At 41.0% G+C, this 14,951-nt stretch overlaps 1 protein-coding gene across 1 annotated transcript; it reads left to right on the top strand.

The window, feature by feature from the left end:
• Positions 1–1,099: 1,099 nt before the first annotated feature.
• On the top strand, positions 1,100–14,811 carry myo1hb (myosin IHb). Its single transcript, XM_076103551.1, has 32 exons — positions 1,100–1,111; positions 6,637–6,798; positions 7,184–7,299; positions 8,005–8,203; positions 8,285–8,365; positions 8,498–8,677; positions 8,769–8,867; positions 8,979–9,092; positions 9,217–9,288; positions 9,385–9,504; positions 9,837–9,904; positions 9,978–10,083; positions 10,205–10,285; positions 10,392–10,483; positions 10,604–10,698; positions 11,284–11,330; positions 11,426–11,506; positions 11,600–11,705; positions 11,868–11,985; positions 12,135–12,248; positions 12,333–12,409; positions 12,496–12,564; positions 12,655–12,739; positions 12,826–12,988; positions 13,112–13,195; positions 13,356–13,449; positions 13,869–13,924; positions 14,032–14,167; positions 14,260–14,330; positions 14,409–14,506; positions 14,591–14,690; positions 14,785–14,811. The coding sequence occupies exons 1-32, from the start codon at positions 1,100–1,102 to the stop codon at positions 14,809–14,811; spliced, it is 3,123 nt and encodes a 1,040-aa protein (XP_075959666.1).
• Positions 14,812–14,951: the final 140 nt, after the last annotated feature.

The following is a 14,951-nucleotide window of genomic DNA, read 5'->3' as shown; positions in this document are numbered from 1 at the left end:
AGCAGACAGAGAATGTGTGTGTTTGTGTGTGTGGTAGAGGTCATAAAACGCATTGAAATCTGGGTTTACAGAGTTGAATTTGTCAAAATAATTGTTCCTTATTTCATTGAATCTTTATTTTTTTCATTGAAACATTTGAGGAGGCTGATTAACTGTTATACCCTCTAGCCGACAGCAGGTTGTGCTCTCATCTTTCTGGTGTTGGTCAAATAGCCGCAATGCTCTCTCTGTAAAGGCTGCTGTTGACAGAGGTTGCACTTCTTGTGTTCATAGCTGTGTGTATGTTGGTTCATATTCACACACACACACACACACACACACACACACACACACACACACACACACACAGTATTACACGTTCACAGCCTATTGTATCTTTTCACAGAAGCCTTATGAGAGAAAGAGATTTATACAATACAATGATCTAAAAGTACTCCATTATAAGTAGAAGTCATGAATTCAACATCCTACTTAAATACAACAATAAAAGATGTATTATCAGTTCATTTGTATGTATAGTACGGTATAGTTTTGTTACTTTTTTCTCTCTCTCTAGCATTATTTTAAATCAAACTATGTGAGAGGTTTAGAAGGGAAATCAACTCACAGACAACATGACAAGGAGCACTAAGCCACTGGTTTAATCTTTAACAAGTTACATAGATATATATTATACCTTTATCTTACACATATATATATATTTTGTTTATGTTTCTGAATATAGCTGTCAGATAAAAGTAGTGAAGTAGAAAGCACAATATTTCCCCTTTAAATGTGGTGGAAGTAAAAAGGTAAGTACAGTACTTGAGTAAATGTACAGTGTGATGTGCTGGTAAACATACCACAAAAACAAACAATATTGAGTATATATAATATTGAGGCTGGAAGTTTTCCGTCCTCTGCACTCATTCAATAAGGCCAACCTGAAAATAAAAGCTGTCGAAAAGTAGGACACCGTGAGGACATGCTGAGGCTGCTGCATTATGGGACGGTCATAAATACAGGTAGAATACACAATACATCAGCTGCTCGGCCGGACTCACGCAGAACGACACAGAACCTCAGCAGAGCTCTTCAGAATTGCACAGAGAATTAAGACATGGATTCAAAGGTAAGACACAAGATCTGCTGTACATGCTTAAAGCCTTTGACATGTGAATGACCTATCCTGCTAACAGATACTCAATATGTTAAAATTCCGTTTGCATGCACACATTACGAAAACAGCGGGTTTTGTGATGCTGTACATTAGTTATTGTGCGATTTGTTCACCGGATGCTCCACTTCTGAAACAGACAGCCTCACAGCTCGGCTTAGCCTTCAGAGTCTTGCCCTGTCGACAGTGAGCTGTTTGCTCACATAAATAAAGGATAAGTTGAAAGTTTAGTTGTTTGGGACTAATCGGACCTGTGAATATTTATTTGGACAAGTGATGGATCAAGGACAGTTTGTGATCCAACTTGTCCTTCACTCTTTAGAAACACGATTGTAATAGACGTATTATTTGCCTCTTATTTCTGTCAGATGTTGAGATGTGTTCTTGTGTTTGAGTTAATACTAAACAGTGTGTGGGTTGAAGACTTTTTTGAATGGTACACTTTGAACCCTCAGTGCAGGATTGAGGCTACGCATGAAATGAAAGGAGATACTCCAGGAACCATTGGTTTGCGTTATCATCAGGGCTGGGTATATCTAACCTCAAAAGGTTTTGAAGTTTTTAGTCTTCTGACTTTATATACACGTCAAAAAAAATATCTACAAATAGAATATTATTTTATTAGACGTGTACTGTATTTTATCATATTATACTGCACTGTATTTTGGCAGAGTCATATCATAGAACTAATACAGCAATCACCAGTAATGCATTTCAGAACTTTGAGCCTAATTTGTTCAATGAAAAAGTGTGTTTATGGTATTGAGTTGCCACTGCATTTATATTTTAACTATACAGTGGATTAAATCAACATGTGCCAAACACATAGGATTGGATTGTTGCGGTAGGAGGTGTTGCCATCAAATGATACTGGGTTTTCCATGAGTACTGTAAATCAATAAGACGTGGCCACCACAGCTCATCATTGAGTAGATCCTTGAAACCTCTCAGTATTTGCATTATTGATTACATTATGCTGATGACCATGTTTTCCAGCATGCTCTCTTATGCCACCATGTATTTTGGCCAATCTAAGTAACGTAAGATGCCTTTGTTGATGCTTACAGGAAGCACAATGTTACATTTTAAACAGACGGAATGAGAGGGCAATGTTACGCTACCCGCAGGCCTGTCACAACTGACCCACAAGACAAGAGATGAGATAGAAGCACCGGGGTGCAATGTTGTATTATAGTGATATCAATAAAAATAAATAAAAAATAGCATTAAAAGTACAATAGTTCATCTTCATCTGTTTCGTCTCCCCACATTTCCTGTTGGCACTCCATAATATAAAGGCAGACATCTTAAAAAATACTATTTTTGTGGTTGTGTATATACAATATGATACATAAAATCAGTTCTGTTCCATGTTACAGATTAATCATTTGAATGCATATTTTATTTTTTGAATTGAGGTTTAAAAGCTTTCATTGAAAACAGAATGCATAACAGTAGCACATTACCGTAGTTCTGAAACAATCTGTGATTTTGACAGGTGGTGTCACCGTATCTACAGTAGCTTGATCCAAAACTGGTCTCATCGTTATGGCTCTAATGAGCAGCTAGTAATTAGTTTGAAATGCATCCGTCTAATCAAAGATCAGTAATCGAATACCTGTGCTGTAATTTTGTGGGGAGAGGGTGAGGACGGGTCTCTGGGAGGATAGAGTTACTACAGCCTTGTATTACATACCTGCACACACACACACACACACACACACACATGCGCGCGGAAACACACGCACACACACTCTTCCTTAAACACATAGAGTAGCTGTTCAACACTCAGGTGAAGCGCTGAATGAATGTTTGCTGCCTGGGCTCCATGAATGTTTAACCAGCCCAGTGCTTCCAGAGCCAGGTAGCTGATTACTACCTCATTACCTACATTGCAGGGACGTCAGCTAGGTAGGAAGCAGCAGTGCCACACTCCTCCTCCTCCTCCTCCTCCTCTTCTTCTTCAGCCGCTCTGTCCCAGGTCGTGATAACGGGCCTGCTACGAGCCAGTATTTGAATCAGGGACCGATGCAAACCTGAGCAGCAGAGGAGACGGTAGATTCTTGGTGAAATACCTGTGCTGACTTAAAGAGGCTCCACTATGGGAGAACTCATCGGCTATTAAAGCAGCTATCACAGCCTGTGTTTGTCCGAGTTGTACACCTGGAGGATTGAAGTTCACAGTTATTTGGATTTCTCAGGTTCATCACACAAGACTGATTCAACCATGACGCACATGGTTTTGGAAGTAAAGGAGGTAATTGCATGAACACGGCTTGTGTGTCTTAGCTGCAATTGTGTATATTATTTTAAGTGATTGTAGCATCTCAGGTGCATATTTTCATAATTGTGGAAAAAAAGAAAATACAGGTAAAAACTCCAGATGTTCTCATAGTGGTTGACTAATTCTGTGGGCGTGCCACAGTAAGTAATATGCTCAAATTCAAATGAAGTAATGACTTTAAAGCTGCACTTATACATTTTTTTCACAAACTCAATTAATCAAATAACTATCTGAAATGTGACAGGGTTTGCTCGTTGTGACGAATCCACAGAGAATTATCAACCGACTCTGCAGTTAAGCTCTACAGAGCGTTTTAGCGTCTTTCAGCCCATTGGTTTTGTTTTGATGTTTCGGTTCACTCTGCTGCAGAAGCAGTTTTTAATGAAAAACATCTGCACGTTACCTGCTCAGCACTAAACAACAGACAGACAAAGTTAGTGACTTGCTTGTAAACATAGTGGAGCATTTATCAGATAAAGAGACAGTCATTTCTTTTAACAGTTGGTGGAGACCAAAATCAGAACTAAAATAGTGAATATTGGACGTCAGGTGACATGAAACACGACTCCATAATGAACGCTAATGTTTCCCTATATTTGCTGGATGAGGAAATAGGGCACAGTTTGCAAATTCACAACGACGACGTTCTAAAGTGATAATATGTGAATGTTGACTGACCCAAAGTGGCCGAAAAAGAAATGAATGCTGCTTTAAATAAACTATATTGAACTATATGATATTGTCCAGGAGGGAAAAATGTTTAACCAATTCTGCGATGCAAAAATAGCCAAACAGGGTAATCGGTTCACAGCATAGTTATGTGTGCTTGTATGAAACAGTAGCAACAGAGGAGGTACTGGACCTGACTGGTGTGATGGAGGCTTGTGACGGTCAGGTTTCTCTAGACACCTGGAGCCCCCTAAATGTGTGTTGCCCTGGGTGATGTGTGGTGTCAGTCAATGGCCCACGAGGAGCGCTATCTCTTTCAGGAGCCTAACTGCCACTTTGTGGCTGCGTAACAGGATCCTGCACCATACTGGATAGACAGGGACAATGGAGCGCCCTCTCAGGTGATGGTCTCCGGGTCAGATAGACTTTCCTGTTCCGCTGAAGCCTGACATCAAAATTTGATGTTTATCGTAGTTATTCACGTTGGATTTTTGTGTGCGTTTCCTTATACACGTGACTGTGTTTTGGTCATCTTCTCTGTTCGTATCTTAAAGTCTTGAGCACTGTCCATTTTACATCAGACGTCAACGTTGCAAAAGAAAAAGCCACATCCCATCTTGTTGCTCTTTTCCTTAGCAAAACTGTCAATCCTCTTACAGCATAGTGTTGCTTGACGATCTGCCGTTTGTTCGGCAGACGTCCTCTAAATGGCAAAAAAATCTCTGCCCTGCACTTTGAGCCCGACCAACAGTTGGCACGTCAGAACGTTTTTTTCAGGTGTTATTTACAGACACATGATGAAATGTTTTGGGAGAGACCATCTCTGTGATACAATTAGAAAAAAACATTTGGTACCTAGTTTTATTGTTACTGCTGTTATTCTTTAGGTTAATACCTTAAGCCAGTAATAAAAGGTATGTTAGGTATTTAGAAGCATGTTTTGAATGGCCTCAATTTTTCATTTTCTAGTACTGCTACCAGTTGTTGGACTTCTCTCTTTTGTTGTGTCAATTAAAAAACAGGCTAATCCGTATTGTGTTCCGGCCAATGAGATTGACTTATGTGCTGAATTTACAGCTTTAAGTTGTATCAATTGCTATGTAAAATATACAATTCATATTTAATGTTCCTAAATGGAGTGGCAACATTCACATGGAAAAAATGCACTACATTCCTAAAAATAAAAGTAGCTTTCCTATAAAATGATTTGGTGAGATATACATTCTTCTCGTCATGTAGCCTAATCGTTTCAAGATCGTGGAGTCTTTTAATTTGATTCGCAAGATCAAAAAGTTCTTGTTAATGTTCAAGCAAGTATGTTGTATGAGGTAGAGTAACGTATTTATCTACAAGCACACACACAAATACATATTTCGAATGAGATTTGCTTCCTGTGTCGTGAACTCATTTGATTATTGATGGTTTCCTATTGAGGGAAGTGGAAACTGTTATCTTTCAGTGTTTCCTGTCATACTGTCCTTTCCCTCAATAAAACCAGATGTTCAGTTCACAATAGGTACAGACGCACACACACACATACACATCAGGGACCTTCAGGGTAAGTAGCTTTTTGAACTTTTTCCTGCAAAACGCTGTTGAACATTTTAACGATCACATTTGGGGTTTTTCAGGACGTGGTTTATTGTGACATTTTGATGTGAATTTCTGCTGGGTCAGTAGAGCATCAGCTTGTTTTACTGGAGAATGATCTGTGAGTGTCAGTTACTCCGGTGACAGGTCAACTTGGCAGTGATGAGAGCCAAACTACTGAGGCGTAATACTGGGTGGCTCTTTCATGGCACCGTAATTAAAGTGCATTGCGTTTGGCTGATTATTTTACCTGGCACTTCTTCAGCTGAGCATCTTTAAGTGGCAGATCATTTCCTGTGTTTATACATATTAAAATAACTGTAATTACTTCTAGATTCCACCTGATTAAGTTTTTATTTGTGTCAGTTATTGTTTCATCCTATATTAAACTGTGGACTATATTAAGCTTCCGGTGTTGGTATTTTGTGTTTGTCCTGTTTCTGTCCTGAACAAAACTGATGGCTTGTTAGAGAGGAAGGAAGCAGATTAGATAGTGATGGCTGAATTTAGATCTGTCCCGCGCATGAAGGATGCAGCCAAGGCCACTAACGGCTCTGACTAGAAGTCACAGATATAGGGACAAACAGACAGGACATGAGACACCCACTGGGAAATATACATCCTAGATCATCCATGATTGGGCATGCGTGTGTGTATGTGTTCTTGAGTGGTGACAACCTCAACAAAAACAGATAACTTTTGGGGAAAACAGGACACAAAGGAAAAGGTTGGGACATATAGGACTGGTCTTGACTAAAGGAATCACAACGGGGTCAAAAATAACATCATATCTGTAGCGTTTATCATATCTGTTGTTTAAAAGAGCAATACATTGTCTTATCAAGGTCTAAAGTGCAAAATACAGTTTTGACATTTCACTTTGTTGTGTTGCAATACCTTGTTTCCTTGTCACGGATGTGTTCCTGCTCGGGTGCAGAGCCTGGAGGTGCGCTGTAACCAGATGCTGAGGAACATGGAGGCGTCCCTGACAGCCCGGGATCGCGTGGGCATCCAGGATTTTGTTCTGCTGGACGCCTACACGAGTGAGAGTGCCTTCCTGGACAACCTGAGGAAACGCTTCCATGAGAATCTCATTTACGTGAGTGTAATGTCGGATCACCCGACTCGTTCTGTTACTCTAATTAAACTTCACGCCCTCGACCTTCAACCCAACAACGTCCTAATGCTGATGTTGCTGAATAAGGCACCTTGTGTTGCTGAAGCAGCAGCTCCTGTTCTTTCCATTTGCACAGTGAGCAATCTAAAGGTCACCGGTGTCCATGAGGTCATGACAAGTGATTAACCAAACTTATTGCTTTTAATAAGAGGAACAAAATTACTTATCAGCACAGTGATGAATGCTCAGCACACTGCTGGAAGCTTTCCCTTAATGTCATGTAATGTTTGAGGAAAAACAATGTCCTGTATTATCAAATGTGCAAGAGTTGCAGAACATGACTTCCTCTCCTCGTCTTTCTCTGCAGACCTACATTGGAACTCTCTTGGTGTCGGTCAACCCATATAAAGACTTAGATATCTACAGCAAGAAGCAAATGGATACCTACATGGGTGTGAACTTCTTTGAGCTGCCACCTCATATGTACGATTTAATAAATGTTGTATTCATTCATGTTGTGTATTGGCATACAGTGGGGGGGATGGATTGTCATGGAATTTTGTACAGAAATGTATGTTTCCCAGAGGACAAATCCTACTGACTTTTCATCTGGCGCTATCATCAGATCAAAATGAAGATTTCACCAAAGCAAAACTAAAGACATTCCTATTCTCATCAGCCTCAGCTGTACTTTGTGTTTAGTGCTAATTAGCAAACTAAGATGTGAACATGATAAACATTTTACTTGCTGACATTTGCATTAAGCTAAAAGTACAGCTGTATCCAAGTACAACTTTCAATTGCATGAAACATTGTCACATCAGAAGGAAAAAAGAAAGGATGTCAATGTGACACAAGAGTTTATAAATTATAAATGCAAGGCGTCATGGTGCCCAAGCAGTTTAGGTGCCAACCCATGAACCACAACGACGCGGACCTTTGTTGCAGGTCATGCTCGATCTCTCTCTCGCCTCATTTCCTTTCATCTTTCCACTGTCAGCTAGCTAGCCAATAAAGGCATCACAACGACATAGAGTTAAGTTTTTGGCCTCTTGCAAAGGAAGAGAGAAACGTAATTTATAACTTAAACAGGAGTGTTAAAAGCTACATTGTGTTCAGCAATAAAAAAAAGCACTCTTTGCCGAGTCTGACTTCGGGGCTGACTTTGACCTATTACTGCACTTTCAGTTATGCGCTGGCAGACAACGTCTTCCGCACCATGCTGTCCGAGTTCAACAACCACTTCATCCTGATCTCAGGGGAGAGTGGGGCCGGCAAGACCGAGGCCTCCAAGAAAATCCTGCAATTCTACGCTGTCAGTTGTCCAAGTACCAAACTCCTGAACAACGTCCGCGACAGGCTGCTTCTCTCCAACCCAGTGCTTGAGGTCAGTGACATGGATATGTGTACGATGGCTTATAACATGATTTTAAAGGCATTTAATGGCGTTTTGTTTTACACCATCAAGGCTTTCGGAAACGCCAAAACCCTGAAGAATGACAACTCAAGCCGCTTTGGGAAATACATGGACATCCAGTTCGACCACCAGGTGGACTTAAATATATTCATTACATTACAGTGTAAAATACAATGTCAGGATAATACAACACAGCAATGTAATGACCTCAAGGTTCACACCAAGGACTTAAGTTAAGGGTTAAGACGTACCTTTCGCACTCAGGGGGGTGCAGTTGGTGGTCACATCCTGAGTTACCTGCTGGAGAAGTCCCGTGTGGTCCACCAGAACCACGGGGAGAGAAACTTCCACATCTTCTATCAGCTGGTGGAGGGAGGAGAGGAAGATCTGCTCCGCTGGCTCGGCCTGGAGAGAAACTGCCAGAACTACAATTACCTGGTGCAGGTCAGTGGAAAAAAACAAAACGAAACTCTTCTTATATCTGGTGCGACAAAAACTTCTCGACTCAGACATTTTTATACTGTGTCTCCTCCAGGGTGATTGTGCCAAAGTTAGCTCTATCAATGATAAAAGTGACTGGACGACGGTGCGGAGAGCCCTCTCTGTCATAGAGATCAGTGAGAGTGATATTGAGGTGAGGTGTAACAGTAGATCTTTACACACCTGGACAAAGCATTATTTAAATACATTTACGATACATTTTGCTGGTGATTCATAAAGTATTTCTTTCTGGGTGTAAACGCAGCACCTGTTTGGAATAATTGCTAGTGTGCTCCATCTGGGAAATGTCAAGTTTGAAGCAGATGTTCGAGGATACGCCTCTCTCAACAACAACCAGGAGATGCACTGGGTGTCAAAGGTGAGCCAACCCCCCCAAAAACACTGCGGATAGTTTAAACTCTAAATATGTCTCCATGCAACTTTCTGATGGAAACCAGGAAGAGATTTGGTGCGACATGTTTTTGCTTGTATTTGCTGTGCAGTTGCTGGGGATTCCTACTCAGGTGCTACAACAGGGCTTAACCCACAGGAAGATTGAAGCCAAAACAGAGGAGGTGACTTGACTTCTTTGATTTGATTTTAAGTATAAAATATCTTTAACTTGTGTGTAGTGCTTCTTTTTAATAATCTACATTATTCTGACGTTAAAGGTGTTTAGTCCCTTCTCTGTGGACCATGCAGTATATGCCAGGGACGCCCTCGCCAAAGCAATCTATGGCCGCACTTTCAACTGGCTGGTCAACAAGATCAATGAATCTTTAGTTAACAAGGTGAGGGGGGAAAAAAGCATTCTTCTCTCTTTCTAATCTTGCCTAGCCAGACCTGTCTCATAAAGATCCCAGAAATGGGGAGTAAATTGGGGTAATGAGATTTTAGCAACCCTGAGGCGGCCATTTGATTTGTTGTGAGTCTGAAAACACCCAATTCCGGTAACAGCACATCTGGCAAATTTGACTTTGGGCAGATTTTTTCCCCCACAATGTAATTGTATTGGTTTAAAGTAACATCAACATATGAGGTTGAATTTCTCCAAAGAGGTCTGGCTTCACAAAATTGCACATTTTCCATGTGAAGAAATCATATCTGCGTAAATCATCTGCAGGATTCCTCCAGGAAAACAGTAATTGGTCTGTTGGACATCTATGGTTTCGAGGTTTTCAACGTGAACAGGTGAGATCCCGCACAGATGAGCTGATTCAGAAATGAAGAATATGATACTAACGGTGCCTCTGATGTATTTTAGCTTTGAGCAGTTTTGCATCAACTACTGCAACGAGAAGCTGCAGCAGCTTTTCATCCAGCTGACCCTCAAGTCAGAGCAGGAGGAGTACGAGATGGAAGGGATTGAAGTAATAACGCTATTAATCCTTATTTAATATTGTCATTTGTGGATCACAGTGCAGAAATAAAACTCACGATAAAAACTGCTTCTCAACCACTAATGCTTTCCTCATTTGTTTTTTTGCACAGTGGGAACCAGTGCCATTTTTCAACAACAAGATAATCTGTGATCTCGTGGAGGTGAAACACAGAGGAATCATTTCTTTATTGGTAAAGTTAGGATTGAGTTATGCTCCTCCAGAACGACACATAGTACGCTCGCCCACAAAACTAAAACTGAATACATTGAATTATTGATGCTTGTCCTCTCATATAGGACGAGGAATGTTTACGTCCTGGAGAGGCCACAGATCTCACCTTCCTAGAGAAGATGGAGGAAACGATTGGTGGTCACCCTCATTTCGTCACGTGAGCTCTACAGCTTTGCTTTAGAGAAAGTGCACGTTGTCTACACATGTTGAGACCAGCACATCGCGTGACCATGAATATCAGAATAACCTACACTACATGCACGTCCCCTTCCTGCAGACATAAACTTGCCGACCAAAAGACAAGGAAGACATTGGACAGAGGAGACTTCCGCCTCTTGCACTACACTGGGGAGGTTACATACTGTGTTGTTGGTAAGAGATGTTATACCTCTGCGTGTTAAATCATTTCTGTCTCTATTACAATGCCATTAAAAGAACAGCGGCCTAGTGCTAAAATGTAGTGTAACATTAGTACAAATAGAGAAGAGTCATAAAGTGCTCTCACAATTTCTGTGCGATTACATACGTCACATTTTCAGCTTTCAATATCTGCAGATAATAAAATACATCACTTTCAAATACTGTTGTGTAATTTTGACAAATTACCATGAAATGTAATTTAATCTTAACATGTCACAAGCCTAACGTTGCCCATAACACAATGTGTTACCAATCTAGCTTGAGATTAGCATGTTATAACAAGGTGCCGTAAAAATCTTCAAGGACAATTAAACTACACCATACCATCAAACTGGGTCTGTGATTCATAGAAAGTAAGATTTGCGCCACTTTTTAGCGTTTTTTTAATCACGTTTACGTCACTATTGAACGGAGCACTGCTATGGAATCATCTCTGCTCAGCCTCGCTAATTAAACTTATAATTTGTAAGAGGATGAATGTGTTGTTGCCAAAATAAATACTATATTTTTTGCTATTACTTTTCTTTAAACTTTCAGGATTCTTGGACAAAAACAATGATCTCTTGTATCGAAATGGGAAAGAGGTAATTTAATTTAATTTCTCTAGTATGAAACCAGGTGTATATACGGTTTTGTCTGACATGTTGGATGCTTATATAGTTTTCCTATTCTCCTTCAGGTCATGCGACAGTCCAAGAACGCTATTATCAAACACTGTTTTCCTTCTTCTGAACCGGACAGCAAGAGGAGACCTGAAACTGTAAGAAACCATTCAGATGATGACGTTCAATGACCCACCGATTTTAATGATTTACACAACTAAACCATTGACACCTTTCCTGTGACTCCCCAGGTGGTGACTCAGTTCAAGAGCAGCCTAGTGGGCTTGACTGAGATCCTAATGTCCAAAGAGCCCTGGTACGTCCGCTGCATTAAACCCAATGACGCCAAGCAGCCAGGTGTGTCCCAAAAATCCTCCACTTCTGAAAAGACCCTTGAGCTCTAGCTGAGCTAATGCTTTTTACTGTTTACTGTTCAGCCTGCAGTCAGCCAGCAGATGAAGTTAGACAAGACAGTTTTGACCCCTGAACTCTGTAGATTACCTTTGATGTCCCCTTCAGGACGCTTTGATGATGTGTTGGTGAGACATCAGGTGAAGTACCTGGGGCTGATGGAGCATCTGAGGGTCAGACGCGCTGGGTTTGCTTACCGACGCAAATACGAGATATTTCTCCAGAGGTAGCTAAGCACACTTTCACTCTTTTTTTTCATCTAAAGTGCACATAAAGTTTCTCTTTTTCTTGCAGATTTGGCATTTGGCATGTTGTCATTTTTGCTTATCAAGTACAAAAGCTGCGTGCGATTCTGCGGTCTTCTTCTGTACTCAGGTATAAGGCTCTGTGTCCTGACACCTGGCCCAACTGGAAAGGTACGGCAGCAGAAGGCGTGCGGTGCCTGATCAAACACCTGGGCTACAAACCTGATGAGTACAAGATGGGCAGGTAGGCAGATGGTGCTGTATGGAAGCCATAGGTTCACCTGGGAGAGATTCAGGAACATCTCACTAAATGTCCTTTCCCCTCAAGGACAAAAATTTTCATCCGGCACCCTCGAACTCTGTTTGCAACAGAAGACACCTTTCAGGTCTGCAAACATAAGCTAGGTGAGATGCTGTTCTGTACATTCACTTGCAATTCTATAAGCATCCTAACGCTCCTGAGGGTGAAACTGTAACTGTCATTGTTGCAGCAACAAGGATTCAGGCCAAGTACAAAGGCTACAGAGTGAAAGGAGACTACCTGAAGCAGAGAGAGGCTGGTGAGTGTTAAAATGCACACTGATGCTAAACTAAAAGCTGCACAAGCATTTTAAGATATTACTTTTTATTCCCTTGTCTTATCTAAATAGCCACGAAGATTGAGACCTGCTGGAGAGGTCTGCTGGCCAGAAAGGAGCGTGAAAAGAGGGCATGGGCTGCCAAAGTCATCAAGAAGTAAGTTCACACGATGACAGAGGAGATGGTCACACAGCCTAATAAAGTCGATGTTGAGAAGTTACCCGTCTTTTGATTTGTTCTAGATTCATTAAAGGTTTCATGACTCGAAATCAGCCGGCCTGCGTTGACAACAGTGAGTACCTGTCGTACGTGAGGCAGAACTACCTCACACGTCTGAGGGACAACCTTCCCAAAACCGTCTTGGAAAAAGACTCTTGGCTCACTCCTCCGCCGATAATGAAGGAGGTTGGTGATACATTTGTTTGAATCAGCTGTTTCTAAGGCTGTATGCGCATGAGGGCACACGTTGGTGATTTTGGTAATGGCTGCACCCTGTAAAAGGTGTCAAACTGTATTTTTTTTATGAAGTTGTCCCAGCTGTTGAAGAAGCTCTACATTCGTCACATGGTGCGGAAGTACGTCCGAGGAATCACTCCACAGAGGAAAGCACAGGTACGATCGTAGGTGGTAGGCACCGCAATACACGCACTCACAACATATCTATTCTACATTTAAAATAACTAAATAAAGAAAAACATTTGTGCTTGAGTTCCAGACAAATTCACTTCAGGAAATTTCTTACTTACTTTTTTTTAACTTTTCTTGTTTCCAGCTTCTGCTAAAAGCACAGACGAGCTCCATGTTCAAAGGAAAAAAAGAAAACTACCCCTTCAGTGTGTGCAGACCGTTCGTGGACACCAGAATTAGTAAGACTGCTGAGTTTTTTTTCTTTTCATGGAGTGTACATACAGGAATATAGAATTTAGCATGAATACTTTTAAGTAGAGCATACAACATGATAATACTGGATAGTTAAAATAGTCTGTGAAGACCGCAGATACCAGCAGTACTTTACATTAGATTAGATATATTCATGCTCTACCTTTTTCAGAATTTGCTTTTTAAATATGGAATAAGTCTTTCCAGATGATGAAGAATTAGCAACAGCACATTTATATTTTAAATTAAACCTGATTATGCAATCTCAGATACTTTGTGAGCCGGTTAATGGACTATTTTGCAGATTGATAAAGCAAGTTATAATGGAATTACTGAGACAGTATCGTATTATTGTATTCAATTTGTGTATGAAATCCTCCCTCATGGCTTCTCTTATTCTATTAAGATGCAGAAGACATAAGCATCAAAGTGCTTCAGATGATACGGCATGAGCACATCAAGGTAAACTAACATTGGAATAAACTTTGCATCTTCGTTCTTTTATCCACTCTGACCGTGTGTGTGTGTGTGTGTGTGTGTGTGTGTGTGTGTGTGTGTCCGTCCCACAGTACAGTGTGCCGGTGGTGAAGTACGACAGGAACGGGTTCAGGCCTCGTCTCCGGCAGCTCATCTTCACCCAGAAAGCCGCCTACCTGGTCGAGGAGGCCAAGATCAAGCAACGGATGGATTACATCTCTCTGAACGGTAACGAGTGAGACAAAACGAGCATCAGTATCTGAAGGTAGAGCTACGCACATGCTTGAAACTTACAATCATGTTTATTTTTCTATTTAAAGGTGTATCAGTCAGCAACCTGAGTGACAACTTCCTGATCCTTCACGTTACATGTGATGACATCAAGCAAAAGGTAGACCTATCAACAGGCTGGTGTCGGCACACAATATATTTTTAGATATAAAACAATGTTTTGGTTGTTGCCTTTTAGGGGGATCTGGTTCTGCAGTGTGACTACCTGTTTGAAGCCTTGACTAAGCTGAGTCTTATTGCCAACAAGCAGAACTGTACCAAAGTGGTCCAGGGCAGGTACAGAATCTGGATTTGTGTGGTAATATTAATTAAGCAAAAACGATGGACGTTCCTAATTCAATGTGGAAATGTCGCTTGCAGTGTGCGATTTGACATCCAGCCTGGCAGAGAGGGGTTTGTGGACTTCAAGAGTGGTCAGGAGTCAATGGTCTACAGGGCAAAGAACGGCCATTTGATGGTGGTGAGTGTGGACTTCATCAAAGCATCATGTTAAGACCGACGTCAAATTACCATTTGTATCAACAATTGACAAAGGTCTCTGCTTTCTTCTTTAGGAATCTACCAGAACCAAGTCCAGATGATGCTGCCAGTGATTTGGGATGATGTTGCTGCGTATTTTAGGAACAGCCGTGTTTGTTTTGTAATCCTGCTCCATGGTTGATGCCAATCGTGTTTCATTTAGGCTGATTTTTACCTTTTGCATCTTAATGACAATGTTATC

The sequence above is a fragment of the Anarhichas minor genome, unplaced genomic scaffold (assembly GCF_050575085.1).
Source record: "Anarhichas minor isolate MPS153535 unplaced genomic scaffold, ASM5057508v1 ptg000002l, whole genome shotgun sequence".
Taxonomy (NCBI): Eukaryota; Metazoa; Chordata; class Actinopteri; order Perciformes; family Anarhichadidae; genus Anarhichas; species Anarhichas minor.
Note: the sequence above shows the minus strand (reverse complement) of the source record. Positions and strands in the feature narration are given on the sequence as shown.

Coding starts and splice junctions, on each gene's coding strand:
- myo1hb (XM_076103551.1), top strand. Junction 11,986..12,134: donor TACGAGATATTTCTCCAGAG/GTAGCTAAGCAC, acceptor TTCTGTACTCAG/GTATAAGGCTCTGTGTCCTG. Junction 14,507..14,590: donor ACCAAAGTGGTCCAGGGCAG/GTACAGAATCTG, acceptor TGTCGCTTGCAG/TGTGCGATTTGACATCCAGC.